Source organism: Bufo bufo, chromosome 1 (assembly GCF_905171765.1).
Source record: "Bufo bufo chromosome 1, aBufBuf1.1, whole genome shotgun sequence".
NCBI lineage: Eukaryota > Metazoa > Chordata > Amphibia > Anura > Bufonidae > Bufo > Bufo bufo.
In genome coordinates, this window is record NC_053389.1 from 455015334 (window position 1) to 455037030 (window position 21697).

The window sequence follows — 21697 nt, forward strand, 5'->3', positions numbered from 1 at the left end:
TTCAGTTTGGAGTTCAGGAGATTGTCTTGACTAGGACCACCCCCCTAAATGCATTGAAGCAACTGCCATGTGATTGGTTGACTAGATAATTGCATTAATGAGAAATAGAACAGGTGTTCCTAATAATTCTTTAGGTGAGTGTATTGTATGTGCATAAAAAAGTCATCTTGATATCCTTCTAAAATAAAATAAAATTTAACTCCATTTGCAAACTTTAATATGAAAATCTGTGCTGGTAACAAGGTATATTTATATGGATGTATTGGCCTTTATTGTATCACATCATCTTAAAAACTATCATTCTCAGAAACTGTAAGCTGGTCTTGCCCATTTCTTTAAATTGCCTCCATGGTCTTCATGCGGTCAGCAACTTGTCTCACAAGTTGAATGGACTGACGTAGATCATAAGCTGAAAAACAGATTCATTTAATAGGTTAATGTAAAATGATTTCCATTACCCCAATCTAGAAAGACAAGAATGCATTTGTTTATAGCATGATCTAATAAAAGGGTTCTATTAAAATAAACTTGGTTGGCTTTGGTTGTGGATCTATTTTCCATTGCATCCACTGACTTATTGGCTAATAAATGTCTGTTTCAAGATTTTAATGGAGTGAGCGTCTTTATGGCAATTCTCCATGGGCAAAAGTATGAAAAATAGCCCCCCAGGAGAGAAAGAAAAATGTTTCTCTAGTGCCACCTATAGGGGCCTACCTATAGGTGGTGCTAGAGCTGTGACCTGTTGCTCATCTTAAAGGGCTTCTGTCACCCCATTAAACCGTTTTTTTTTTTTTCTTTACTAATAATCCCTATAGTGCGATCTCATGATACATAAGCAAATTAATCATTTTGGTTTAGTAGAATTAGCTAAAAATCGATTTTTAAAATATGCTAATTACCTTGCTACCAGCAAGTAGGGCGGCTACTTGCTGGTAGCAGCCGCATCCTCCGATGGTAATGACGCCCCCTCGGCATGCTGATTGACAGGGCCAGGGAAGGGAATCGTTCTCTGGTGGCGCTGTTAGAATTTGAAATCTCGCGCCTGCGCCGTACCTGTCTTCAATCGGCGCAGGCGCACTGAGAGGCGGCCGCACTCTCGACCGCTCCATCCTCAATGCGCCTGCGTCGATGACGTCATCAAGTACACCCGGAAGAGATTTATTATTAATAATCGTTGGTGGTATAGTGTTAATAACTGTCATTTTTATAAAATTATTTATTCCCATTTCGTTGGTGGTTTTTGTGGCAGCATGCTTATTATGTACATACTTACCTGATTCGAGCATCCAGCGACGTCACCAGACTCTCCGCCTCCTTCCAGCGATGCCGGCGTCTTCTCTTCCGGGTGTACTTGATGACGTCATCGACGCAGGCGCATTGAGGATGGAGCGGTCGAGCGAGCGGCCGCCTCTCAGTGCGCCTGCGCCGATTGAAGACAGGTACGGCGCAGGCGCGAGATTTCAAATTCTAACAGCGCCAGCAGAGAACGATTCCCTTCCCTGGCCCTGTCAATCAGCATGCCGAGGGGGCGTCATTACCATCGGAGGATGCGGCTGCTACCAGCAAGTAGCCGCCCTACTTGCTGGTAGCAAGGTAATTAGCATATTTTAAAAATCGATTTTTAGCAAATTCTACTGAACCAAAATGATTAATTTGCTTATGTATCATGAGATCGCACTATATAGATTATTAGTAAAGAAAAAAAAAAAAAACGGTTTAATGGGGTGACAGAAACCCTTTAACCACCTCAGCCCCCAGTGCTTAAACACCCTGAAAGACCAGGCCACTTTTTACACTTCTGACCTACACTACTTTCACCATTTATTGCTCGGTCATGCAACTTACCACCCAAATGAATTTTACCTCCTTTTCTTCTCACTAATAGAGCTTTCATTTGGTGGTATTTCATTGCTGCTGACATTTTTACTTTTTTTGTTATTAATCGAAATTTAACGATTTTTTTGCAAAAAAATGACATTTTTCACTTTCAGTTGTAAAATTTTGCAAAAAAAATGACATCCATATATAAATTTTGCTCTAAATTTATTGTTCTACATGTCTTTGATAAAAAAAAAATGTTTGGGTAAAAAAAAAATGGTTTGGGTAAAAGTTATAGCGTTTACAAACTATGGTACAAAAATGTGAATTTCCGCTTTTTGAAGCAGCTCTGACTTTCTGAGCACCTGTCATGTTTCCTGAGGTTCTACAATGCCCAGACAGTACAAACACCCCACAAATGACCCCATTTCGGAAAGTACACACCCTAAGGTATTCGCTGATGGGCATAGTGAGTTCATAGAACTTTTTATTTTTTGTCACAAGTTAGCGGAAAATGATGATTTTTTTTTTTTTTTTTTTTTTTTCTTACAAAGTCTCATATTCCACTAACTTGTGACAAAAAATAAAAACTTCCATGAACTCACTATGCCCATCACGAAATACCTTGGGGTCTCTTCTTTCCAAAATGGGGTCACTTGTGGGGTAGTTATACTGCCCTGGCATTCTAGGGGCCCAAATGTGTGGTAAGGAGTTTGAAATCAAATTCTGTAAAAAATGACGAGTGAAATCCGAAAGGTGCTCTTTGGAATGTGGGCCCCTTTGCCCACCTAGGCTGCAAAAAAGTGTCACACATCTGGTATCTCCGTATTCAGTAGAAGTTGGGGAATGTGTTTTGGGGTGTCATTTTACATATACCCATGCTGGGTGAGATAAATATCTTGGTCAAATGCCAACTTTGTATAAAAAAATGGGAAAAGTTGTCTTTTGCCAAGATATTTATCTCACCCAGCATGGGTATATGTAAAAAGACACCCCAAAACACATTCCCCAACTTCTCCTGAATACGGAGATACCAGATGTGTGACACTTTTTTGCAGCCTAGGTGGGCAAAGGGGCCCATATTCCAAAGAGCACCTTTCGGATTTCACTCGTCATTTTTTACAGAATTTGATTTCAAACTCCGTACCACACATTTGGGCCCCTAGAATGCCAGGGCAGTATAACTACCCCACAAGTGACCCCATTTTGGAAAGAAGAGACCCCAAGGTATTCGCTGATGGGCATAGTGAGTTCATGGAAGTTTTTATTTTTTGTCACAAGTTAGTGGAATATGAGACTTTGTATGAAAAAAAAAAAAAAATATATAAAAAAAATCATCATTTTCCACTAACTTGTGACAAAAAATAAAAAATTCTAGGAACTCGCCATGCCCCTCAAGGAATACCTTGGGGTGTCTTCTTTCCAAAATGGGGTCACTTGTGGGGTAGTTATACTGCCCTGGCATTTTCCAGGGGCCCTAATGTGTGGTAAGTAGGTAAATGACCAGTGAAATCCAAAAGGTGCTCTTTGGAATATGGGCCCCTTTGCCCACCTAGGCTGCAAAAAAGTGCCACACATGTGGTATCTCTGTACTCAGGAGAAGTTGGGGAATGTGTTTTGGGGTGTCTTTTTACATATACCCATGCTGGGTGAGAGAAATATCTTGGCAAAAGACAACTTTTCCCATTTTTTTATACAAAGTTGGCATTTGACCAAGATATTTATCTCACCCAGCATGGGTATATGTAAAATGACACCCCAAAACACATTCCCCAACTTCTCCTGAGTACGGCGATACCAGATGTGTGACACTTTTTTGCAGCCTAGATGCGCAAAGGTGCCCAAATTCCTTTTAGGAGGGCATTTTTAGACATTTGGATACCAGACTTCTTCTCACGCTTTGGGGCCCCTAGAATGCCAGGGCAGTATAAATACCCCACATGTGACCCCATTTTGGAAAGAAGACACCCCAAGGTATTCAATGAGGGGCATGGCGAGTTCATAGAAATTTTTTTTTTTTGGCACAAGTTAGCGGAAATTGATATTTTTTATTTTTTTCTCACAAAGTCTCCCGTTCCGCTAACTTGGGACAAAAATTTCAATCTTTCATGGACTCAATATGCCCCTCACGGAATACCTGGGGGTGTCTTCTTTCCGAAATGGGGTCACATGTGGGGTATTTATACTGCCCTGGCATTCTAGGGGCCCTAAAGCGTGAGAAGAAGTCTGGAATATAAATGTCTAAAAAATTTTACGCATTTGGATTCCGTGAGGGGTATGGTGAGTTCATGTGAGATTTAATTTTTTGTCACAAGTTAGTGGAATATGAGACTTTGTAAGAAAAAATAATAATAATTCCGCTAACTTGGGCCAAAAAAATGTCTGAATGGAGCCTTACAGGGGGGTGATCAATGACAGGGGGGTGATCAATGACAGGGGGGTTGATCAATGACAGGGGGGTGATCAATGACAGGGGGGTGATCAATGACAGGGGGGTTGATCAATGACAGGGGGGTGATCAATGACAGGGGGGTTGATCAATGACAGGGGGGTGATCAATGACAGGGGGGTGATCAATGACAGGGGGGGTGATCAATGACAGGGGGGGTGATCAATGACAGGGGGGGTGATCAATGACAGGGGGGGTGATCAATGACAGGGGGGGTGATCAATGACAGGGGTGGTGATCAATGACAGGGGGGGTGATCAGGGAGTCTATATGGGGTGATAACCACAGTCATTTATCACGCCCGTGTAAGGCTTCATTCAGACGTCCGGATGCGTTTTGCGGATCCGATCCATCTATCAGTGGATCCGTAAAAATCATGTGGACGTCTGAATGGAGCTTTACAGGGGGGTGATCAATGACAGGGGGGTAATCAATGACAGGGGGGTGATCAGGGAGTCTATATGGGGTGATCACCACAGTCATTGATCATGCCCCTGTAAGGCTTCATTCAGACGTCCGGATGCGTTTTGCGGATCCGATCCATCTATCAGTGGATCCGTAAAAATCATGCGGACGTCTGAATGGAGCTTTACAGGGGGGTAATCAATGACAGGGGGGTGATCAATGACAGGGGGGTGATCAGGGAGTCTATATGGGGTGATCACCACAGTCATTGATCATGCCCCTGTAAGGCTTCATTCAGACGTCCGGATGCGTTTTGCGGATCCGATCCATCTATCAGTGGATCCGTAAAAATCATGCGGACGTCTGAATGGAGCTTTACAGGGGGGTAATCAATGACAGGGGGGTGATCAATGACAGGGGGGTGATCAGGGAGTCTATATGGGGTGATAACCACAGTCATTGATCATGCCCCTGTAAGGCTTCATTCAGACGTCCGGATGCGTTTTGCGGATCCGATCCATCTATCAGTGGATCCGTAAAAATCATGCGGACATCTGAATGGAGCTTTACAGGGGGTTGATCAATGACAGGGGGGTAATCAATGACAGGGGGGTGATCAGGGAGTCTATATGGGGTGATCAGGGGTGATTAGGGGTGATCAGGGGCTAATAAGGGGTTAATAAGTGACGGGGGGGGTGTAGTGTAGTGTAGTGGTGCTTGGTGGGACTTTACTGAGCTACCTGTGTCCTCTGGTGGTCGATCCAAACAAAAGGGACCACCAGAGGACCAGGTAGCAGGTATATTAGACGCTGTTATCAAAACAGCGTCTAATATACCTGTTAGGGGTTAAAAAAAACACATCTCCAGCCTGCCAGCGAACGATCGCCGCTGGCAGGCTGGAGATCAACTCTCTTACCTTCCGTTCCTGTGAGCGCGCGCGCCTGTGTGCGCGCGTTCACAGGAAATCTCGCGTCTCGCGAGAGGACGCGCCGGCGCGTCCAGGAGGAATGAATCAACCACCTCCAGGACGCGTCTGTGCGTACAGCGGTCCGGAGGTGGTTAAAGAGGACCTTTCACCGATTCTTACCCTATGAACTAAGTATACAGACATGTGGAGCGGCGCCCGGGGATCTCACTGCACTTACTATTATCCCCGGGCGCCGCTCCGTTCTCCTGCTATGCCCTCCGGTATCTCCGTTCCCTAAGTTATGGTAGGCGGAGTCTGCCCTAGCGCTGGCCAATCGCATTGCAGAGCTCACAGCCTGGGAGAAAATAACCTCCCAGGCTGTGAGCTCTGCGCTGCGATTGGCCAGCGCTAGGGCAGACTCCGCCTACCATAACTTAGGGACTGGTATCTCCGCCTACTATAACTTCGTGAGCGGAGATACCGGAGGGCATAGCAGGAGAACGGAGCGGCGCCCGGGGATAATAGTAAGTGCAGAGAGATCCCCGGGCGCCGCTCCACATGTCGGTATAGTTAGTTCATAGGGTAAGAATCGGTGAAAGGTCCTTTTTTAAGTACAGAGCCGTTTTTTTCCTTTCACAGGAGAGCTATTTTGCTTGCTTTTTCCCATGAAGCATTGTCTTAAAGACTCCCTACGAGCTGGATCTTTGCAAGCAGAATCAGTACCAAGTGAGAGTATGTACACATTGCAAATCTATACAGAAATCAACGTGCAGTAACATTTACCAAGCATGTGAGGAGTGGAAATTATGTTTTATAGAATAAAGTGATTTTTGTACATATTATAGGGGAGAGTTATTAAGACCAGTCTTCATATCCCCCTGTGCACACCTAGTCTTAAATCCTTTTTCCAGTCCATGCACCTAGAATGACATCTATGCCAGCATGTAGCTGGTGTAGATTTTAGTCATCATGATAAATCTGCCGAGGCTTCCTCACCCACACCAGGCCCGAGCCACACTCCCTTTTTGGAAAATGGTGAGAGTGATGTAAAAATGCCATTAGCGCAAAACTTTCCACACAAATATGGGGAGATTTCTCAAAACTGGTGTAAAGGAAAACTGGCTTAGTTGCCCATAGCAACCACTCAGATTCCACCTTTTATTTTTCAGAACTCCTCTGGAAAATGAAAGGTGAAATCTGATTTGTTACAGTATGGGCAACTAAGACAGTTTTTCTTTACACCAGTTTTCATAAATTTACTCCAGTGTGTTTAAAAGGTCACAAACCTGTGGTTTGCAAACTTCTAACGCTACTTTTCTGGTGTACAAGGATGATAAATCTCTCCCCTATTCATTTAATTCTTGAGTTTTTAGAAAAAGGATTTATATACTGTAACTGGGAAGATAATGGTCAAAATGTAGTCCTCCGGTGTAGCTCTCAGTCAGGGACTGGAGGTGCAGAGTGCAGTTGCTTAGTCTACAAGTAGCATAGGATGCAAGAGCGGCAGGCTGAAAACCACTCAGTCATGTGAGCTGCAGCCATTTTCTGTCATTAAAAATTGATTGCAAACTGCTTTCATATCGTCAATGGCCACACTCGCACTCCACTGCTTGGCCATCACCATGTCTGGTTGTACCCTAATATAAATACAATCCTCAACATTGAAATTGCAACACTAAGAAAGACAAGCCATAAGGTTATGCAGGTGTTTCTAAGATCTGCAGATTATCATTATCAAGCACCTAGCTTCAATCTGTGGCACATGGGAAGTGCATAAAAGCCAGATTGAAAGCAGTTTTTTAGCCACATAAAACCTAAAAAATCAGATTGTGTGGGATGATTGCATGATGCTTCCTGTTCATTGAGATACCATTTATTGGCACCTATCGCAAACTGAGAGGAATAGAATCCTTGAACTGAGAATCCTTGGTTTATCACGCAGACAGATCACTAGTAACCCGAGATGTCAGCACTGTTCATTTGTTCAATATTGTGTGTCCTGGTGGTTGGGAGAACAACAATAAATTGGAAAGACAGCAAGAGGTGCACAAAGGCGAATCTCTGCATGCACGGATCGAGCCAGACGTGAGCCAGACATCCAGCTATAGGTGTTCCAATAACTTCACTCCACCGCTCATGGTGCACAGCAAGATGGCAAAGGAGGCTGGAATGGAGGTCTATCGTCTTCAGCAATGAGTCTCACTTTTGTCTCAGATGCAATGATAGCCAGAGATTGGTCTGGAGAACCACTTGGGCAACTCCATGAAGAGGCCTTCACAAGGGAACTTCACACTACTCCTAATCCCAGGGTTATGGTGTGGGGTGGCATAACATATGGTAGCTGGACCCCTCTAGTATTCATTTCAGGTACACTAACATGTCAGTGTTACATTGATTTGGTCGCAGACCCAATGGTACAGCCATTTCTCCAAAGTGTTCCAGGAGCTGTTTTACAACACCAATCCCGCGTAGCTAAAATCTGCTACCATAGTCCACAGCATCAGCGGACTTGTCTCCCATCAAGAACACCTGGGACATCATTGTTTGACAATTGCAAAGGGAGCAGACTGCAGCAGATCTTGATGATTTGTGTGCCCAAATGCATTCAGCATGCCATACCATTCCTCAGAAAACCATGTATAAGCTCATTGATAGCATGCCCAGGCAAGTGTATATATTTCGATACTGAATAAATTGAAATGTTTTAAATATTGTTTCCTTTTTTATCATTATCTGTGTGTATATGTGTATATATATATATATATATATATATATACACACTCACCTAAAGAATTATTAGGAACACCATACTAATACGGTGCTGGACCCCCTTTTGCCTTCAGAACTGCCTTAATTCTACGTGGCATTGATTCCACAAGGTGCTGATAGCATTCTTTAGAAATGTTGGCCCCTATTGATAGGATAGCATCTTGCAGTTGATGGAGATTTGAGGGATGCACATCCAGGGTAGGAAGCTCCCGTTCCACCACATCCCAAAGATGCTCTATTGGGTTAGAATCTGGTCACTGTGGGGGCCATTTTAGTACAGTGAACTCATTGTCATGTTCAAGAAACCAATTTGAAATGATTCGAGCTTTGTGACATGGTGCATTATCCTGCTGGAAGTAGCCATCAGAGGATGGGTACATGGTTGTCATGAAGGGATGGACATGGTCAGAAACAATGCTCAGGTAGCCCATGGCATTTAAATGATGCCCAATTGGCACTAAGGGGCCTAAAGTGTGCCCAGAAAACATCCACCACACCATTACACCACCACCACCAGCCTGCACAGTGGTAACAAGGCATGATGGATACATGTTCTCATTCTGTTTACGCCAAATTCGGACTCTACCATTTGAATGTCTCAACAGAAATCGAGACTCATCAGACCAGGCAACATTTTTCCAGTCTTCAACAGTTTAATTTTGGTGAGCTCGTGCAAATTGTAGCCACTTTTTCCTATTTGTAGTGGAGATGAGTGGTACCCGGTGGGGTCTTCTGCTGTTGTAGCCCATCCGCCTCAAGGTTGTTCGTGTTGTGGCTTCACAAATGCTTTGCTGCATACCTCGGTTGTAACGAGTGGTTATTTCAGTCAACGTTGCTCTTCTATCAGCTTGAATCAGTTGGCCCATTCTCCTCTGACCTCTAGCATCCACAAGGCATTTTCGCTCACAGGACTGCCGCATACTGGATGTTTTTCCCTTTTCACACCATTCTTTGTAAATCCTAGAAATAGTTGTGCGTGAAAATCCCAGTAACTGAGCAGATTGTGAAATACTCAGACCGGCCCGTCGGGCACCAACAACCATGCCACGCTCAAAATTGCTTAAATCACCGTTCTTTCCCATTCTGACATTCAGTTTGGAGTTCAGGAGATTGTCTTGACCAGGACCACATCCCTAAATGCATTGAAGCAACTGCCATGTGATTGGTTGACTAGATAATTGCATTAATGAGAAATAGAACAGGTGTTCCTAATAATTCTTTAGGTGAGTGTATATGTATGTATATATATATATATATATATATATATATATATATATACAGTACAGACCAAAAGTTTGGACACACCTTCTCATTCAAAGAGTTTTCTTTATTTTCATGACTATGAAAATTGTAGATTCACACTGAAGGCATCAAAACTATGAATTAACACATGTGGAATTATATACATAACAAACAAGTGTGAAACAACTGAAAATATGTCATATTCTAGGTTCTTTAAAGTAGCCACCTTTTGCTTTGATTACTGCTTTGTACACTCTTGGCATTCTCTTGATGAGCTTCAAGAGGTAGTCCCCTGAAATGGTTTTCACTTCACATGTGTGCCCTGTCAGGTTTAATATATTTCTTGCCTTATAAATGGGGTTGGGACCATCAGTTGCGTTGAGGAGAAGTCAGGTGGATACACAGCTGATAGTCCTACTGAATAGACTGTTAGAATTTGTATTAAGGCAAGAAAAAAGCAGCTAAGTAAAGAAAAACGAGTGGCCATCATTACTTTAAGAAATGAAGGTCAGTCAGTCAGCCGAAAAATTGGGAAACTTTGAAAGTAAGGGCTATTTGACCATGAAGGAGAGTGATGGGGTGCTGCGCCAGATGACCGCAGAGTGAAGGCAAAAGGGCCAACAAGTGCTAAGCATCTCTGGGAACTCCTTCAAGACTGTTGGGAGACCATTTCAGGGGACTACCTCTTGAAGCTCATTAAGAGAATGCCAAGAGTGTGCAAAGCAGTAATCAAAGCAAAAGGTGGCTACTTTGAAGAACCTAGAATATGACATATTTTCAGTTGTTTCACACTTGTTTGTTATGTATATAATTCCACATGTGTTAATTCATAGTTTTGATGCCTTCATAGTCATGAAAATAAAGAAAACTCTATGAATGAGAAGGTGTGTCCAAACTTTTGGTCTGTACTGTATATACATACACACACTCACAAAAAATTAGGAATATTTGGCTTGTGGGTGAAATTTCAGGATGAACCTAAAATGCACTCTAACCTTCAGAGGTGAACTTAATGTAATATTCTAAAAATGTTTGAATGCACATGTCCAACTGTTCAATGTTTCAGTACTTTTTGCACAACCTGCTGTTCTCTAAGGAGCTTAATGGCAAAATTTACAGTTGCTTGTTCCATGAATTGCCTAATAAATTTCCTGGTTTAATTAGAATTGGCATTTAAACATCTTCCTCATAATGTTGTTCACATTTTGACATCATGAGACCAAGATGACACCTAACAATTGATCTACAGTACCTCGTCTTTGCAAGGCTTGAAGCAGGATGTTCTCAGACTGAAGTGACCTCTGAGCTTAGAGTGTCACAGATTGTCATCAACAGGTTGCAACAGAGATACGGAGAGACTGGAAGAGTCACAGAAAGGCAAAGAAGTGGACGTCCTTTGGCCACATCCCACACTGATGACGGCTCCATTGTAAACAATGCCCTGCTGAACCGGATGATGAATGCCACACAACCCCAGGCACATTTAAGGGAGGTGAGAGGCACATAAGTGTCACATCTGACCATTCAAAACCATTTACATCAGTGTGGTCTGCATGCTAGATGGCCTGCAAGGGTACCTGACCACATGTGTCATTGTCTTGCATGGGCCAGGGAGCATCTACGCTGGACGAGGGACAAGTGGGCCTCAGTGCTGTTCACTGATGAAAGTCGATTCACGCTGAGCAGAAATGATGGCCGCCAATGATGTTGGAGACGTCAAGGAGAGCGCTATGCATCAGCCACTGTTGTCACCAGACGAGCCTTTGGTGATGGTGGTGTTACAGAGTGGGCAGGTGTGTCCAGTCAATACAGAACTGCCCTAGACTAGCACATACTACTTGTATAACATCATTATTCCTGTCATTGCACCTTTGCATGAACAACACAGGCCTAATTTCATCTTCATGGATGACAATTCCCCAGCTCATCGAGGTCGTATCCTTAGGGAACGGCTGCTGGAGACTGTTGTACCTCAAATGGAGTGGCCTGCACTTTCTCCAGACCTGAATCCCATTGAAAACCTATGGGATCAGTGGAGTTGCCATGTAGAGGCTCGTAACTCTGTACCACAGAGCCTTATTGACCTGAGGGCCATCCTTCAAGAAGAGTGGGATGCCATGCCTCAGCGGACAATGTCGACTTGTGAACAGTATGAGATGTCGTTGTCAAGCTGTAATTGATGCTCAAGGCCACATGACAAGTTACTGAGACACTGACATTTTTTGTGGGGGTATACCCAACACTTTTTTGTTTCAATAAATTGTTTGATATGAGGAAACCACCATTGCTTGCTTCTATTTAAATGCCATTCTTCATGATATAATATAACTGTAGCATGAACTTTTTACGTTTTCCATAAATTTCACCCGAAAGCCAAATATCCTTACGTTTTTGTAAGTAGTGTGTGTATATATATAAAACTATAAAATACATTTTCTCACTGTACCCTCAGATCACCACTGAGTACAAACATCGATCAGCTCAATTTAAAAAGTATAGGAACCCATAAAAGTAAATTTGATGGTCACTCAGCTTCATTCAAACGCTTAAAAAAGTAAAGTGCATGTAATATGTTATAGAACGTTTCTTTATGCAATAGAGAAGACACAATTTTGCAGTTGCTTAGTAACATAAAGCCTGGAACATCGCTCATAGTACTGTATTACTTCATAAATGAACATGGTAAAATAAAAGGTAGCAGCAGAGATCTGGGATTAATGGAGTCATACCTCGCAGTAATTCATTTATATCACTGCCGAAAAGTCCACATGCAATCCAGTCATCAATGTTCTTGATGTGGTCAAAGGCAGTGAGCCCTCTTTCATCTTGATACTCTAAGTTTGCTCCTGAGAAGAAGTAACATCACAGAAGTGGGTAATAATTGCAGGCAATCCATCTATTTGTCTCCATGTATTAGAATCATATCGCCTGTGCTGTTAATAGCAGAAGACCAGACTGTGAAATTTCCATTGCCAAATCATTTCTAATCTATGGAGGATTCTGTGAATGTTACATATCGTTGGCTACAAAAGTTGTGCTTTGTAACAAGCAAACAGTCCCTTGGCTGACAGACTGAATGCTATTTTAGGAGAGACCTTGATAATGTTGTAATACATAATAGCAAGTGCTATAAACAGCAATTGTTAAGTAGCAATAACCTAGCTGCACCCTGGAGCATAGAGTGTTAATTATAGATGAACGCAACTTCCTCTGCATTCTTTTCACATCTTATTGGGTTTTCTGGTACTTGGATATTGGTGACCTATCCTCAGGATAGGTCGTCAATATCAGATTGGTGGGGGTCCGACACCCTGAGCTGTTTTGGACAGCTGCTGACAATGGAAACTATACAGTGAACAGAGTACTGAAGCAGACGGCACCTCTATACACAATGTAGTGGTCAGAATGGTGGACTGCAGCTCAGCTCCTATTCAAGTGAAAAGGAGCTGAGCTTCAGAACGCTGGCATCGCAAACTAGACAGTTGAATCAGGCTTCCGTCCACTGTATATTTTACGGAGTTGGCAGCTGCCCAAAACAGCTGATAAGTGGGGGTGCCCAATATCATTTTACAATAGGGATGTTTGGGTCAGCAGACATCGATGACATCATCACGACTGCCTGTGTCAGGACATAGGCGTCACAATGAATTCATCGCAACCACCCGCACCAGGAACTGGCAACACAGGCCTGAGGCCTGCATCGCAGTACAGTTTTTTTTTTTCTCGTGGGGACCAAGCTTCAGGAGCAGCCCTGGGATTTGGTGCCACTTAATGCGCCCCTGGGGGTGCCCTGTATTAGCCCCCACTCATTCGATATTGATGACCTATCCTGAGCACAAGCAATCAATATCTAAGTAACAGAAAACCCCTTAAAACTTGCTCCATGTGATGAACTGGGCAGCCACTGTCTATATGCTCTAATAAAATATGTCTACTAGGTTTGGCATTGTTCTATCTTTTTCTACAAAGTGGACCTTCCATTGCTATTAGCTCTTTTAAAAATCAATTTTCGCTAGAATTAAGTTGGCCTTTCCTCCTTTCCTAGAAGATGACACCAAATGCCTTTACCTCTAAAGCATGGCAATTTATCATGTGCAATAATCACACAAGTACTGTGTGATATGTCATGTACTGTATACCCATGGCACTGCATATGTAATCTCACAGTTTATCCCGTAGGTAACCCAGGGTAAAATAGTTTATCCTAGCAATGGGTAAGGTATCTGGCAGCATGTTTAACCACCTCCCGACCGCCTAACGCAGGGATGCGTCCTGCAGGCGGCCGGGTTATTCCTCGTCGACGCATCTACGTGTCATCTCGCGAGACGCGAGATTTCCTGTGAATGCGCGCTCACAGAATCGCGAGGTAAGCAAGTTGATCTACAGCCTGCCAGCGGCGATCATTCGCTGGCAGGCTGTAGATGCGATTTTTTTAACCCCAAAAAGGTATATTAGATGCTGTTTTGTTAACAGCGTCTCATATACCTGCTACCTGGTCCTCTGGTGGTCCCTTTTGCTTGGATCGACCACCAGAGGACACAGGCAGCTCTGTAAGTAGCACCAATCACCACACTACACTACACCCCCCTCCCCCTGTCACTTATTTACCCCTTATTAACCCCTGATCACCCCATATAGACTCCCTGATCACCCCCCTGTCATTGATCACCCCCTGTCATTGATCACCCCCCTGTAAGGCTCCATTCAGACGTCCGTATGTGTTTTGCGGATCCACGGATCTGCAAAACACGGACACCAGCAATGTGCTTTCTGCATTTTGCGGATCCGCACATTGCCAGAACTTTATAGAAAATGCCTTTTCTTGTCCGCAATTGCGGACAAGAATAGGACATGTTCTATATTTTTGCAGAACGGAAGTGCGGACCCGGAAGTGCAGATCCGCAATTCCGGATCCGAGCGGGACAAAGTCTGTCCCCATAGAAATGAATAAGTCCGCAATTACGTTCCGCAGAAATGAATGGGGCCTAAGGGTCCCTAATAACCGCCAGTTAGTTAGCCACTTGTTAGGTAGTTAGCGCCCACCGCACCGCAGTCACTGATTAGTCGCTGATTAGCGTCATCGCTGTCGCTAATCAGCACTAGTACTACAGTGGGATGCAAAAGTTTGGGCAACCTTGTTAATCGTCATGATTTTCCTGTATAAATCATTGGTTGTTACGATAAAAAATGTCAGTTAAATATATCATATAGGAGACACACACAGTGATATTTGAGAAGTGAAATGAAGTTTATTGGATTTACAGAAAGTGTGCTATAATTGTTTAAACAAAATTAGGCAGGTGCATAAATTTGGGCACCACAAAAAAGAAATGAAATCAATATTTAGTAGATCCTCCTTTTGCAGAAATTACAGCCTCTAAACGCTTCCTGTTTTTTTGTTGAAAGATCCAGCCCCGGCACAGCTTCAGCTTTGTCACTGATTCCTGGACATTGGTCTCCAGAATCTGCTGATACTGAGTGGAATCCATGCGTCCCTCAACTTTGACAAGATTCCCAGTCCCTGCACTGGCCACACAGCCCCACAGCATGATGGGACCACCACCATATTTTACTGTAGGTAGCAGGTGTTTTTCTTGGAATGCTGTGTTCTTTTTCCCCCATGCATAACGCCCCTTGTTATGGCCAAATAACTCAATTTTAGTTTCATCAGTCCACAGCACCTTATTCCAAAATGAAGCTGGCTTGTCCAAATGTGCTTTAGCCCACCTCAAGCGGCACTTTTTGTGCTGTGGGCGGAGAGAAGGCTTCCTCTGCATGACTCTCGCATACAGCATCTCCTTGTGTAAAGTCCGCCGAATGGTTGAACGATGCACAGTGACTCCATCTGCAGCAAGATGATGTTGTAGGTCTTTGGTGCTGGTCTGTGGGTTGACTCTGACTGTTCTCACCATTCGTCGCTTCTGTCTATCCGAGATTTTTCTTGGTCTGCCACTTCGAGCCTTAACTTGAACTGAGCCTGTGGTCTTCCATTTCCTCAATAAGTTCCTTACTGTGGAAACAGACAGCTGAAATCTCTGAGACAGCTTTCTGTATCCTTCCCCTAAAACATGATAGTGAACAATATTTGTCTTCAGGTCATTTGAGAGTTGTTTTGAGACCCCCATGTTGCTACTCTTCAGAGAAAATTAAAAGAGGAGGGAAACTTACAATTGACCCCCTTAAAATACCCTTTCTCATAATTGGATTCACCTGTGTATGTAGGTCAGGGATCACTGAGCTTACCAAGCCAATTTGAGTTCCAATAATTAGTTCTAAAGGTTTTGGAATCAATAAAATGACAACAGTGCCCAAATTTATGCACCTGCCTAATTTTGTTTAAACAATTATAGCACACTTTCTGTAAATCCAATAAACTTCATTTCACTTCTCAAATATCACTGTGTGTGTCTCCTATATGATATATTTAACTGACATTTTTTATCGTAACAACCAACGATTTATGCAGGAAAATCATGACGATTAACAAGGTTGCCCAAACTTTCGCATCCCACTGTATATAGTATCTGTAAGTGATCAAGACTGATCGCAATCAGATCTATATCAATACATTAGGGTCACCTTAGGCTCTACAAAAAACGCAGTGTTCGCCCGATCAGGCCTGATCTTGTGCGCACACTTGCGTTCAGTCCGCCCCACCGCAGTGACAGAAATGTTTTTTTTCTGATCACTGCAAAAACACCGTAAAATCGCTGCGGCGCTATAAAGATCACTTTTGAGCTTTTTGGATCTTTATTAGCGATCGCAGCTTTTTTTTTTTTGCACATTTTTTGGCAGAGATTTTTTCATCCACATTGATCGATGCAAATGAAGAAATCTGTGCCGTTAATTTTTTCTCTTAGCCCAGAGGCTGAACGAAAAAAAAAAATCTCATTACCCGTATGCTCAATATAAGGCCTCATGCACACGACCGTGCTGTTTTTTGCGGTCCGCAAACCGCGGATGCGCAAAAAACGGAAGGCGCCCGTGTTGACTTCCGCAATTTGCGGAACGGAACAGGCGTCGGCAATATAAATGCCTATTCTTGTCCGCGGAGCCATGGATGCGGACAGGACACGGAGTGCTGTCCGCATCTTTTGCGGCCCCATTAAAATGAATGGGTCCGCATCCGAGCCGCCAACCCCCTGGTCATTAAGGGGGTTTAAGCTAAGGGGGCTGAAGTGGTTAAGGGCTTTGCAAAAAGGTAGACTAGCCACAGTGCACACTGTTCGGAATGCATTTCCACACACTTGTCTCCAAGCAAGGATTAAAGCAGCCTCACACATCATCTATAATGAATAAAACAATACAGAGTAAGGTATACTGTACCATAGTCAATCAACAGTTTTGCTCCATGAAAGTTTGATGAATTGGTGGCATTAAACAGCGGAGTGATCAAGTCCTTATTTAGTGCATTGACTTCAGCACTGCACGACAGCAGCAATGCCAAAATTTCATAATTTTCAACGTGGCAAGCTGCTAAATGCAATGGGCTGTTGATAGATGAAAACAGGATTAGAATTTCACTACATAACATCCACAAGGGTTTATTTTTGTTTAGGTTTTGCATACTTTAAAATAATTCAATGGATGTGATTTATCATCCTTTTATATGTCATAAACTATGAATAATGGAATCCTTATCATTGATCTGTGTTTGTGTGTATGTGCTTATGTGTGCAAGAATGGGGGGGGGGGTTGGCAAACATACCCACTTGGCCAGACCTTCTCTTCCAGGCCTGTGATGCTCCACTGGGTTCCCTCGCTGTAAACATCCGATTTGATATCGCCTGTAGCCAATCACTGGTTGCGGCAGTGACAGGATACCCTTGAGTCATGTGACCATTTGGTATTGGCAACTGACTACCCCCCCCCCAATTCCTGCACAACCCCAAAACCTTAACTGTCTTTTGACGGCAGATGGAGCAGAGCATCTGCTGGAGGAAGTTCCAATCCCAGCTATTAACCCTTTGATTGCCACAGTACATGACCGGGTTTCCAAGTGACCAGATTAGATACTAAGGAGATCCATCTGTAGTCAGCCCTTAAGACCTACAGAAGAGCCCCAGGGTGTCTGTTCAGTAAGTCTGTGCCCTAAAAGCAGCCTGTGTCATACTAACACAGAGCACAATGTATTAGCTTACAGAGGTATGATATTATATTGTAAGTTTGAAATAAAGTTATAAAATAGTATTCCCATCATGAGATTTATAAAAAAAAAGTTAAAAAAAAAAATGAAAATAAAAAGTATACAACATATTTTATTGGGCACACATTGAATAAAAATAAAATAAAAATACACATATTAGATAACTACAAGACCGGAATAACCTGTGGAATTCATTTATCAGTTATTTAGTGTAAAACAAGACCCCAGATCGTAAAACATGACTTTTCTCGGACTGAATTGAATCTTACAGTCGTTTTGACCAAATCAAACCATGAATGAATTGAGGGAAATTCGCTTAAAATATCTCTAATGCGGGTCCCAGTTACCAGGAACTCACTGATCGGATACATGTCCCTTATTCTGTGGATAAGGCATAAATTAAATCTTGGGACAACCCCTTTAACTTATTCCAACGGCTGAAATTGCAGAGCGTTAGGGTACAGCCACACGTTAAGATTTTCTGATGCAAAATCTGGTGTGGATCATACAAGTAGAGTAAATATAAAGGATTGATATTGTTTCTTCTCATTTCTTGTATCTACTCCTGGTTTTGGCTTTAAAAACTGCATCAAGGAACTTGAACCCGTACCCTTTTATACACAGAATTCTTTCATGATCAAGAAATTCCTTTTCATGACTCAGTAAGCACTGCATTCAAAGCAACTGGCAAAGCGTGAGACGGTGTTTTTTATCATAGCATTCCTGAAGATATAGGAATGTTTTTATTCAAACCAATGTTTATAGTGAGTGTGATATGCGCTTCACTCCTGCCTGATCTAATATCTTGAAGTGAAGGTATTTTAGTATATAAAACTGCCTTGACATTTCGCTTTATAAGAATTTTGAACTGCAGATGACATTGATAAAAATAATCTAGCTTGTGAAATACAGTGTGGTGCAAAAGTATGGAGACACCTGAATAAATGGAAAATGGTGGTTGGTAATGCTAACCTGTGTGTTGCATTTTAAAAAGAGGAAGGGTACAAATCTGTGAGGGGCGGAGTCCAACAGGGAAGCCATTTTGAAAGCCACCATCTTGGAATATGTGTCATATGTATCTGACAGAGAAATTGATGAGAAATTGGATGTACCTTTATTCCTGCCAAAGTTATCATCAATTTTTTCTTTTTTTACAGACACAGATATGTCTGTGAGATTAACACGTGAGGAGATGACAGCGCTTATGCTGATCTCCAGGGAGCGCAGTACCCAATCCTTGCAGTTGATTTCAATGCTGTGCACCCTAACAGACCACCCATCCACCATGACACACTTGTCAAATTTTTCCATACAGGTTATGTGTTGTACCTGCCAAAATGTGGAGCATGTAACAAAAATGGCACAGACGAAGCAACAACAATGTCCGTCCTTGTGCTCTTCAGCAAGAGCCCACATCGTAGCAGCCGGTGTCTGTCACAGAAGATTGAAGTTGAGTCGAATCACCATCTGGCGGATACCGGCTATGCACAAATGGCACCTGTATAAGATCCAGTTGCTGCATCACCTCAATGAGGACAATTCTAATTGCTGTGTTGAATTTGCAAAATGGGTGTCACAGCAATTGCAAGGGGAGCCACATTTGGCAGGTACAACACAGAACCTATTTGGCAAGCAATTTCCAAACTGTGCAATGGCAGATGGGTGGTCTGTTAGGGCGCAGAGCGTTGAAGTCCCCAATGACTCAGGTACTGCACTCCCTGGAGATCAGCACAATCTATGTCTTCTCCTCACATGTTAATCTCGCAGCCATATCTGTCTGTAACAAAGAGAAAACTGATAATAACTTTAGCAGGAATAAAGGTACATCACATTTAAGCACCGATTTTAATTCTTCATCAAATTCTCCATCAGATGCATGTTACATGCACCCCTTCCCATTTGAAAAGATCAACTTGGTTCCAAGATGGCGGCTTTCAAAATGGCCATCACGTTGGACACTGCCCCTCACAGATTTGTCTCCTTCCCCTTAACAACATGCCACACAGAGGAGGGCGTTCCTAACCACTTTTTTTCCATTTATTCAGATGTCTCCATACTTTTGGACCACCCTGCCTATCTCTTGTGAGGTTTTGTATTTGGGACAGTGTTACGTTCCTTATACATAGGTAGCTACATTGCAATAAACGCTGATCAACAATATAGCAAGTTGATCGGCTTTTGCTCACTTGCATTCATGTTATGCAATAATAATTATTCTTCGTAAATCGGATCGTTCATTCCCCCTCTACATTTTACACAAGGGGATGTGCTGATGTCAAATGATGATTTTTATGTCAGCATAAGATATGCAATCAAAGACGAGTTAGTACGATCGGTGGTATGAACAACTGTCTGAGTGATTATCAGCCTGTGTAAAGGGCCCTGAAACCATTGCACATTGTATTTGGTCTATGAGTCTAAACTGCACCTTTTACTAAAAACACAGATAAATGATGATAAATCACTTGTAAGTCATTTCTCCATCGTTCAGACAAATATGAACAATTGTAAGTCTCCAAAATGGGAGATTATAATCTTTTTTATATAATAGTGCCAGAAAACAGGGCAGGTAAATCTACAATCGATCCACTGTAATGACTGGCGTCACGCACAGGGAGGGAAAAGGGAAAGCCCTGCCCAAGGGAGAGGGAAAGGTGGTGACCCCTGACTCACCTTGCGGCTGGCACCTGACTGCCCTGACGTCCCTAGACGGGTTCCTCACCCGTGCGGCGATCACGTGCCTAAACCCTGGCTTTCCCTACAATGAGCCCTAGATAGTGAACGGGCCGGTGGGATCGCTAGTCCGCACCACTGACACTAAGAGGGAAACACAAGGGAGAGGACAGACAATACAGACAAACACATACACCCAGGGGTTTTACAATAAGTGAATAATTTTTAATGAATTTCCTATAGAAATTTGCGAAGCCCAAAAACCGTTGCAGTGCTTTGAGGTTCTCAGGAAGATCCCAATCTAGAATTGCCTGGACCTTCCTAGGATCCATACGGAAACCTGAAGCAGATAAAAAATAACCTAGGAATTGTATCTCCTGAACGGCGAAGACACATTTTTCAATTTTAGCGTATAATTTAGGACCTGCAGTACTTGTCTGACATGCACCTCATGTGTTCTCAGATCAGACGAATAAATTAAAATATCATCTAGGTATATTACCACAAACCTGCCGATTAGATGACTAAAAATGTCATTAACGAAATGTTGAAAGACGGCAGGAGCATTGGTCAGACCAAAAGGCATAACTAGATTTTCATAATGCCCCTCAGGGGTGTTAAAAGATGTCTTCCACTCATCCCCCTCCTTAATACGAATCAGATTGTAGGCCCCCCTAAGATCAAGTTTGGAGAACCACCTAGCACCTCCAATCTGGTTAAACAGGTCAGGAATGAGAGGAAGAGGGTATGGGTCTCGGATGGTTATCCGATTTAATTCGCGAAAACCTAGGCAAGGACGCAGGCCCCCATCTTTCTTTTTAACGAAGAAAAACCCTGCAGCCACGGGTGAAGAAGAGGGTCTGATGTGTCCCTTAGCCAAGCTCTCGGAGATATAATCTTTCATGGCTTGTCTCTCTGGACCTGAAAGATTATATAACCTGGTCTTGGGTAATTTTGCGCCGGGAATAAGGTTAACCGGGCAATCATAAGGACGATGAGGTGGTAACTTCTGACAACCCTTTTCAGAAAAAACGTCCTCAAAATCTGAAATAAATGTAGGTAGGGTAGTTATGGAGGCGACTAAGCAATTGCTATTTAAGCAATTTTCTCTGCACTGCTCACTCCACTCCAATATCTCCCTGGCCTGCCAATCCACCACAGGATTGTGCGCTACCAACCAGGGAAGATCCAGCACTACCGGAGTGGGAAGCCCCTCCAGAACATAACATGAAAGCATCTCGTTATGGTGGTCCCCTACCCGAAGGTGTAAATTATGAACAATGTGGGT

The 21697-nt window shown here is 43.0% G+C and overlaps 1 protein-coding gene across 1 annotated transcript in view; it reads right to left on the bottom strand.

The window, feature by feature from the left end:
- Positions 1–335: 335 nt before the first annotated feature.
- Positions 336–21697, bottom strand: part of LOC120982817 (ankyrin-3-like) — a 279530-nt gene continuing 258168 nt past the window's right edge. The window contains exons 18-20 of the mRNA XM_040413026.1: positions 16917–17080; positions 12320–12436; positions 336–409 (exon numbers count right to left, since the gene is read on the bottom strand). Of these exons, the coding sequence (XP_040268960.1) occupies positions 336–409; positions 12320–12436; positions 16917–17080 (355 nt within the window). The remainder of the gene's footprint in view (positions 410–12319; positions 12437–16916; positions 17081–21697) is intronic.